Below are 8,825 nucleotides of genomic sequence, written 5' to 3'. Positions count from 1 at the left end.
AGTTAGGTATAATACGTAGAGCTAGATCTATAGGTTAAGTATAGTCTATACTAACAGAAGGTTCTAAAACGTTAACTTACTTTCTAGTAAGCGTATAAGACAGAATATACGTATAGAAAAAGCTCTTATTAATTTACTATCTTATAGATTAGCTATTATAAACCTCTTTATATTTAACGCTATACGCGCTATTTCTAGACACTTCTTAAATTAATAGTTAACCTCTTTAAGGATTTTCTTTATACTTATATTAGTTAGGAACTCTCTTTTTAGTTCTGTTAGCTCTACTAAATACTATAATAACGCCTTCTCTTATATATATGTTATCTATATATTACGTACAGCCTTCTCTAAGTACTGTTTTATAAGGTATTAGAGTCTGTCTATATATAAGTATACGTCTATATATATTATATACTTTCCTTACTATATAATCCCTAATTCTATACCTTCTCTATTAAAAGACAGGTTAAATAGTCTTACTACTTTAGCTATTAATTACTAAGTAGTGTTTTCTTTACTCTAGTTATTTGTATTATTACCCTTATTGTTTATACTATTATTTACGTTATTTGTATTATTTAGATTCTTAATCTGTCTACTAAGAAGGCGTACTACTTGTTACGTAATTACTTTTTAATCAGCTTCTAATAGGCCTAGGAAGGCTAGGGTAGCTTCTTTATTTAAGCCTAACACTATGTTCGAACTTAACGCTATATTATTATCTTTGTTAATCCTTAGTAGTAGCTCTCTTAATTAAGCCCGTAAACCTGTTACTAACGCTAATCTTACTACTAATACTAAGCTCTAGTGTTTAATATTAAGCTCTACTACAATATTTATAGTCGTAGTATTAAAATACTTAATAGATTAATATAGTGTTAGCTAATTAATAACTTAGTCGTTAGGGTATGTTGTCGCTAGGTTGTCCTTAATGTCTTAGAAGACGTAATCTATAATCCTTTACGTTAAAGCTAGTACTTGTTTAGTAAATAACTTACTTACTTTAGTAAATTTTTAGAGTTGTTAGGTAAGAGTAATCGTCTCTTTACTAACTATAGTAGGATTTAGAGGATTTAAAGGATTTAATAGATTTGTCTAATACTAGTATATATATAGTAGCGGTTTTAACGTTAACAACTATAATAATCGGTCTAATAATAATTAGGTCTCTTAATAAAATCTGTATAAGATACTATCTCTATAACGCTTGTCTAATGTCTATAACGACTAGTTCTTTATTATAATTTAATAAAGTGTTTAATAAATATATAGGGTTTTAATAAAGTGTAGGCTTTAGAGGACTCTTAGTTAGTAGTGTAGCCGGGCTACTAGTACGACACGTAGTGTTTGTGTTACTAGTGCTTAGACAAATAAAAGAGCTAGTCTAATAAGGTATTACTACTAATTACTATAGTTAATAGGCCGTAAACACTAAGTAAGCGTGTTTTTATAAAAGGGTTAAATAAATTAATTCTCTTGTTATAATGTTCTCTTACTATTTACATGTAGTACTACCGTACCTTCTCTTCCTTATAATATCTGTAATATGCTGTAACAGTTAATATAAGGATCTTAAAGAAAGTAAACTAACGCTCTGTTATGTTAATAAAGCTAAGGATCTTATTATAAGCCTTTCCTTTCTTCTTATAAGAGTAGCCTTATCTAGTGTATATAGCTACATCTATTATAATTATAGTGTAACACTTACTACAGAATCTAATAAGAGTAATCTCTACTATATCTATACTTACCTCTTAGAGTATAATAGTAGGCTAGTGTTTAATAGAGCGTCTAACTAAGCGTAGTAGCTTTAATAGCTTATAGGGCTTATAGAGAACTATAACGCTAAGATCTATATCTATAGGCTTGTCTATAATCTATATACTAGTAGTAATTTCTATAGTCTTTTAGACGTTATTAAAGCCTAAGTACCTTAATCTCTTATACTATAGTTTGATTCCTAGTTTACCTTATTAAAAAGTAGCTAGTAGTACTATAATATAGTAGCTAGGTAAGTCTAACTATAGATATACCCTTATATTATTAACCTTATAGAGTATAAGTATCTCTTCTTCTCTGTCTAGAAGGGCTCTCTTTATAATAGATCTACTATAGTATAGTAGCTTAATACCTAATAAGAGATTAATAAAGAAGGTTAGAATAAACAGAACTTTCTTTAGCTATAGTTTATAATACTAATTACTCTTTACCTTAGCCTTTAGGACGATATTACTATAACCCTCTAGTTAGATTAATCTAGTACCTATTAGAACAAGTTATAACTACTTAGTTACTTTAAAGCTATAAAAGATCGACTTATTATTATATATATAGTAAGTTACTCTTATATCTAGGTACTAGTTCCCTTTTTAAAACTCTTTTTAAGTAGCTAATCTAAGCGCTACCTTTAAAGCCTTAAGGCCTAGCGCGCTATTAATCTAAGGCTACTAATTACCTACTATATAGAGTAATATAGTACTCTTTAAAGACTCCTTTTAGTCCTTTTTTAGACGCTTTTCTAGGAACGTAGTCTAGTAATCGTCTTTATCCTTTATAACGTAGAGCTTACTATAGTAGTAGTACTACTTTCTCTTAAGCTTCTTCTTATCCTTATCCTTGTCTTTACCCTTTCTCTTATTCTTATTATCTAGCTTACTACTATATAGTAATACTAATAAAGGTACTAATCTACTGTCCTTTACCTAGGCTTTGTCCTTAATTTCTATAACTAATATATTAAGTAATAAGGTACTTTTCTTACTACTCTTTTATAGGTTTTAAAGAGATTAGTATCTTTTAGCCTATTAAGGAAAGGCTTTTGTAAGTCGATTAATAAAGATAATAGCGTATAGGTAGTTACTCTTAAGTACTATATCTAGTTATATAGCTCGTTTAAGTTAAGTTATAAAGGTATTAATAAACTTTTCTATATTATTATAATTCTTATATTTAAGTAGCTAGAACTTATCTACTACTTAATACTACTAAGTAAATCCTTTGCCCTTATAGTAATTAGCTAGCTTAGTCTATATAGCCTCTACTAAGTCTACTTTAGCTATAAGATTAAGTACTAGAACTAACAATATGTTCTCTTTAATAACCTAACGTATTATAGCGTTACTAGCTCTTTATTTATTATACTAATCTAGCTCTTCTTTTATTATAGTAGTATTACTATACTTATAAGACTTAAGGACAAGATACTTCTTAGATATAAACCTATTAAGCCTATTAGCTTTAAGTATATCGTATACATCTGTCTTTTAAGTATAGAAGTTACTCTTACCTTATAGCCTCTTACTACTTATAAGTACGGTTAAGTTAGACATTATAGATTAGTCTAGGGTTCTATAATATAGTTATTATCCTTTAAGCTCTATAATCCTGTCTAGAGCTCTATTTAATTAACAGATATACTATAATTAAAAACAGGCTTTTACTATAACAAATCTTACGATAGATTGATTTAAGTTTAGTAGAGGAGATCAAATAGTATTACTACTATATTATACGGGATATTTAATCTATTGTTATATTACTAGAACTAATAAATTAAATTAACTAAGTAAAGTAATTATATAAAGTGCCTTTATAGCTATAGTAAACAACTAGGAATTTTGGCGGGTTGCTAACCCTGATTAGGTTAGACTAGAGTCCTAGTCCCGTAACTAATAACCTTACGTAATAGGCCAGTGGTTTCTTGTAACAATATCTAGGTTAGTTATATAAGTCTATAAAGGCGTCTACGCTAGTAGTAAAGTCTTTATAGATAGCGTAAGTAATTTAGGCTTCTTGTTTAAATACGTTAAGCTAGCTACTAAGGGTAGCTATAGTAGTCTTAGTATACGCTCTTCTACCTTAGTAATTAAGCCTAAGAGAAGGATAGGTATTAAGAACCTTTTACTATTGTTTTAAAGAGCGTTTACTAAAGTTAGTAAGCGTTTCTACTTCTTGTAGTCGCGTGTGATCCGCGTTAATAATACTCTTAGATAAGCGCGATAGGGTAGAATCCGCTATTCTAAGGGCTACGCTAGGCGTACAGGTCTCTAGGAAGTCGGACTTGATTAGAAACGATAAAGATGATTATTTGTAAGCCTGTAAGGGCCTAAATTAAGCGTCCGTAAAGGATACCTTAAATTCGAAAAAGTATGTAAAGGTGATACCAACTGTAGTGTAGTGTCGGGAGTCGGAAGGCTATCGATTATGTGGGGTAAAGGGTCTAGCATGACATCAAGGATCTCGATAGGGAAGCGGAGTTAAGAAAGAGAGTCCGATAGTAATTCCAAGAGACTTGGATGTGACTCGTGGGAATTCTGTTTATTCTAAGTCTAGAAGTGTATACAGTACGGTAAATACATCACTGCTCACAGCTTCGATCTCTCCGCAATCAGCGAGGACGAGTTCGGAAGACTGTCAATACTGTTCCGGTTGATCTGGTCTACGCTCTGGTATCCAGCAACGTTCATCAAGATATCGAAATCCGCGAGTAAGCTCTTCATGACGTGTCTCACCCCAAGCTCGCCCTTGATGCTGAGAGCGAAGACCCACAGTCGGCCCACGAACACGAATTTGGCGCCCAGGGCGAGGGCCTTGAAGACGTCCGCAGCGCCGCGAACGCCGGAGTCGAACATGATGTAGATCTTATCGCCAACGGCTATCTCCGATTAGTACAAGGCTTGTTTTGGGGGGGGCGGAGACGTACCTTCAACGATCTTCTCCAATGCGTCTAAACTCGCAATAGCACCATCTACCTGTCTCCCAGCATGGTTACTAACAACAATCCCATCGATACCCATATCCACGGCCTTCTGCGCATCAGCAACATGCTGGATGCCCTTGACGCAGAATGGTTTTCCTCCACTAATGCGCTTCCAGTTCTCTATTAACCAGGGCATTTTCTCCCAGCTCCAGGCTCGGCCATGCCACACATTATCGATCCACATAGCCCCCGCCTCATTAGGCTGTGTCTTCGGATCAATGCCCGCTTTTTTCAACCTCTTCTGGAAAACCGGGTCAGACAATCCGAGATCGGCACCAATACCATGGTAGAAGGCATAGTTGGAGTGAGCCTCGTCATGGTGTCGCCACGCAAGCTGCCATGTATCGAGCGTGAGGATGCAGGCGGTGAAACCTGAATCGTGCGCTCGCTGCAGCAGCGAGAGGGTCAATTCGTCATCATGTGGCATGTAGAGTTGGAAGAATCGGGGACCATCGCCATTTGCCTTGCCTACGTCTTCAATGGGAGTCGACCCAGCTGTTGAGAGGCAATATGGCAGGTTCAATTCCTCGGCGACCTTGGCAACGGGCAACTCCCCGAGAGGATTGTAGATCTTGTTTATGCCAATGGGCGCAAAGCCGATAGGAGCGCTGACTTTATGGCCAAAGATCTCGGTTTTGGTGTCCCGTTTGTTGGTATCAACGAGCATGCGTGGCACGATGCGGTGCCGATAGAAGGCCTGACGGTTTGCGAGGTGGGTGTATGATTGCCCAGCATTGGAGGATGCGTAGTACCTGTTCAATGGAGTCAGTTGGTGAATGCAAAGTGAGAAGGGCGGGAGAGCTTACCATCCACCAATTGTCAAGCTCTTCTTCGCCAGGTCCTCGAGATCTCCTGGGTCAGTACTGAAAGGAGGGACTTCCCCCGTATTATCCTTCCACAACAGTTCTCTTTGGTAGAGACCCCATTGCGGGGTGTCTCTGGTCTTGATGTTGGGGTTCTTTGGGTCAGACATAGCAGCGAGTTTTGAACTTGGAAGTGTAATTGAGATAGCAGTGGAAGTGCAGAGAAAAGGAGAGCATTTTGGAGAACATATCGATCAATATATACATATCCGGACATGTTTATTATGGAGAATATGGAGATTCAGACCTACCTGGGAATTGCGGATGATATCATGAGCAGAGCTGTTCAGGCAGGGAGTTGCAGTTGCAGGTCGCTGGCCTTTCTGCCGACGACGAAGTGACGTTGAGGTCGGGCGGGGCGGGTCAAGGAACTCGGGAGTCGGGAGTCGGGACATGAATAAGCGGGCCGGACGGGCCGGGCGCCTGATTTATGAGGCGTCCATGAATTACGAGTCGCGAGTCACGAGTCGCGGAGCAACGACGACGTCCCCCAGTTCAGCCTCAACCTTCAGATGCATCTCTCTCGTATATATGTCCATGGAGTTCCTCTCTTTGTCTGTTTCTTTTCCTCTTTTTGAACCCTATCTTGCATTTTTTTCGCTCCAGGGAACACAGCAGAAATGACAAGCGTTTTACGAATCTGGTCCAAGTCAGTCTCATGATTCCTGTTCGTGCGAGTCAAGATTCCTTGCCTGTCTCTCTTTCTTCCTTTTGATTATTCTGCACCTATCCTATGTATTATTTTTATTTCTGTTTCATGCCCATTCTTTGTCAAAAGTTCTTCGTTTCTTCTTTCTTTTCCGTCCACCAATACCCCTGCGCTATAGAGCTGTCAGTGAGGACCCAGAAGCCACCTCCACAGAGCAGGCCCCTTGGCAAAAAAGCTTGGCCGGTCCCCGAATTCCGATTCCAGGCTCAACTCCATTATTAGGGTCGGCAATATCCAAGTAGTGGATGAGAAAAAGAAACTTCTGATTTTTTCCCCATTTGTTTGTACATTGTGCCTGAGGTACAGTGAGGCCAAGAGGCTCGGCAGCGTGACAAGCACCAATCTTAGCTCTCCGCTGATCAACGTGTCTTGTCCCGCCCCGTGCCTTTGCCCTCCGCCCAACAATGCCCTGCCTAAGTAGGAGAATCGTAGTAATCACTTTCCTTGCTCTCATACATTCTGGGCTCGCTTCCTCGTCTTCTCTCCTAATGCGGCAGTACGATCTACTCAAGCGCGACTGTGTGCCATTATGATTCGTTGCCAGGCGCTGTCAGGTACAGTACGGGCAACGGGGTCTTTTCCATGGTTCCACCATGATCAAATATCTAACATTGCAAAACGGGTAGGAGAATCTCTGCAGCGCTTCCCCACTCCAAGGAATCAGATATTTAAGGAACTTCGCCCATATGTCGCAGACGTCCCTGCCGGTCTCCTCTACAGCACTGCCAATCTTTACTGCAGCATTCTTTGATATTAATAGAAGTTGGCCACGAACCTTTCCCATCGCGGCTCAGGTCACCCGCATTCTCAACCATGCGCTTCCAGTCTGTGCTCGCCAGTGCCTCACTGCTGTGCCTGGCGACAGCACATGCGGGGCACAGGAGACGATCCGTTCCGTCGAGCCCTGAAGCGTTAAACCCAAAGCTCACCAACACTATCCCAAACGCTCAAGGAGGACCAACTCTCTACTACAATGGCAGCGGTCCTGTCCCTCCATACGACCGAACCTCCCCGATCCCACCCCCATTACATCCATTGAGGTAGGTGCTTCTCTCACCCTTGGTCGACCAACCTAACCCCTCTTAAAGCAAGCAAGAAATCGAGGACAACATCTTTAACGAGTTAGAAGCCATCGTAAATGGTGATAGTCTCACCACCAAGTGTTCGAAATGCATTGCGGGTACCGAGATCATGCACTTGGCAGCAATTACCCAGCCTGTCGATGTTGTTGTGAACCTCCTAATCAGAGCTTGCGAGGCATTTCCCACAGTCAAAGATAGTATCTCTGCTGCCACTTGCTATGAAGAATACTCTGGAATTGGTGGGACGGGCCCATACTTGGCCCAACTCTTCGCTAAGATGAGTGCTGCTACTGGTGACATGCAGGGCTGGTGTTACTTCCAGTGGGACACTTGCTCTCAACCCCCGACCATTGCCATCGATGAATCGCAGTATTTCAAACCAAAACCAGAAAACAAAACTACCGCTCCCACACCATCGAGTAAGTCTTCATCGTTGTTGGTCACGTGCCAACCCATCTGCCCATGAACGAAAAGAGTGTAGTTCTGACCACCCAACTAGACAAAACAATCAATGTCCTCCATCTGTCAGATTGGCATATTGACCCAAGATATGATATTGGTAGCGAGGGAAACTGCACACAATATCTCTGCTGCCGGCCTTACTCTACCAACACAGACCTATCTACAACCTCAGCCAACGCGTCCATTCCGGCATCTCGATTCGGGTCCCTTTACTGCGACACACCAGCTGATTTGGCCCTGTCAGCATTCTCGACAATGGATCAATTTGTGAAGAGATCCAGCATCAACTTCACCATATTCACAGGAGATATTGTCAGTCACGATCATACTGACCAGTTAAGTCGAGACTATGTCGAGTACGAGGAGAAAATAACATTCGAAACCTTCAAAGCCCAGATGGGTAACAGCCCGATCTACCCCACGCTTGGGAATCATGACTCCCTACCAGAAGCGTATACCTCTCCAAACTCAATCTCCGATGGTGATAGTAACGGCCGCTCTAATCTATTCTCTTGGAACTATGAGCTGCTGGCAAATATGTGGTCGTCTGATGGCTGGATTTCAAGATCAGACGCCTCTTATGCATCAACACACTATGGAGCCTACGCCACGGTTACCTCATCCAACCTGAAGATTATCTCTATCAATACCGATTTCTGGTATACCGCTAATATCTTTAATTATTACAACATGACAAACCCTGATACATCCGGTATCCTTACCTTCCTGGCCGATGAACTTCAAAAATCAGAAGATATCAACCAAAGAGTCTGGATTATCGGACATGTCCTCTCCGGCTATGACGGTTCCAACGCCCTTCCCAACCCGTCCGCATTATTCTACAGTATTGTCCGCCGCTTCTCGCCCTCGACCATCGCCGGGATCTTCTTCGGGCACACGCACCAAGACCAGCTGATGATCTACTACGACTACCTCCCCAACTCCAC

The 8,825-nt window shown here is 40.3% G+C and overlaps 2 protein-coding genes across 2 annotated transcripts in view; one reads left to right on the top strand and one right to left on the bottom strand.

Annotated features, from left to right (window-relative positions):
• Positions 1 to 4,367: 4,367 nt before the first annotated feature.
• M430DRAFT_19427 (hypothetical protein) lies at positions 4,368 to 5,735 on the bottom strand (the record flags this gene model as incomplete). The annotated part of the gene is made up of 3 exons (XM_024864070.1): positions 4,368 to 4,657; positions 4,706 to 5,514; positions 5,569 to 5,735. 3 exons carry the CDS (start codon positions 5,733 to 5,735, stop codon positions 4,368 to 4,370), a joined length of 1,266 nt encoding a protein of 421 aa, XP_024721188.1.
• A 1,412-nt stretch (positions 5,736 to 7,147) lies between these two features.
• The window catches only part of M430DRAFT_101448 (hypothetical protein), a gene marked incomplete at both ends in the record, with an annotated part of 3,289 nt that continues 1,611 nt past the window's right edge, over positions 7,148 to 8,825 (top strand). Inside the window, 2 exons of the mRNA XM_024860706.1 lie at positions 7,148 to 7,374; positions 7,423 to 7,835. Coding sequence (XP_024721187.1) covers positions 7,148 to 7,374; positions 7,423 to 7,835 — 640 coding nt within the window. The remainder of the gene's footprint in view (positions 7,375 to 7,422; positions 7,836 to 8,825) is intronic.

This window comes from Amorphotheca resinae (assembly GCF_003019875.1).
Source record: "Amorphotheca resinae ATCC 22711 unplaced genomic scaffold M430scaffold_6, whole genome shotgun sequence".
Classification (NCBI taxonomy): Eukaryota; Fungi; Ascomycota; class Leotiomycetes; order Helotiales; family Amorphothecaceae; genus Amorphotheca; species Amorphotheca resinae.
Note: the sequence above shows the minus strand (reverse complement) of the source record. Positions and strands in the feature narration are given on the sequence as shown.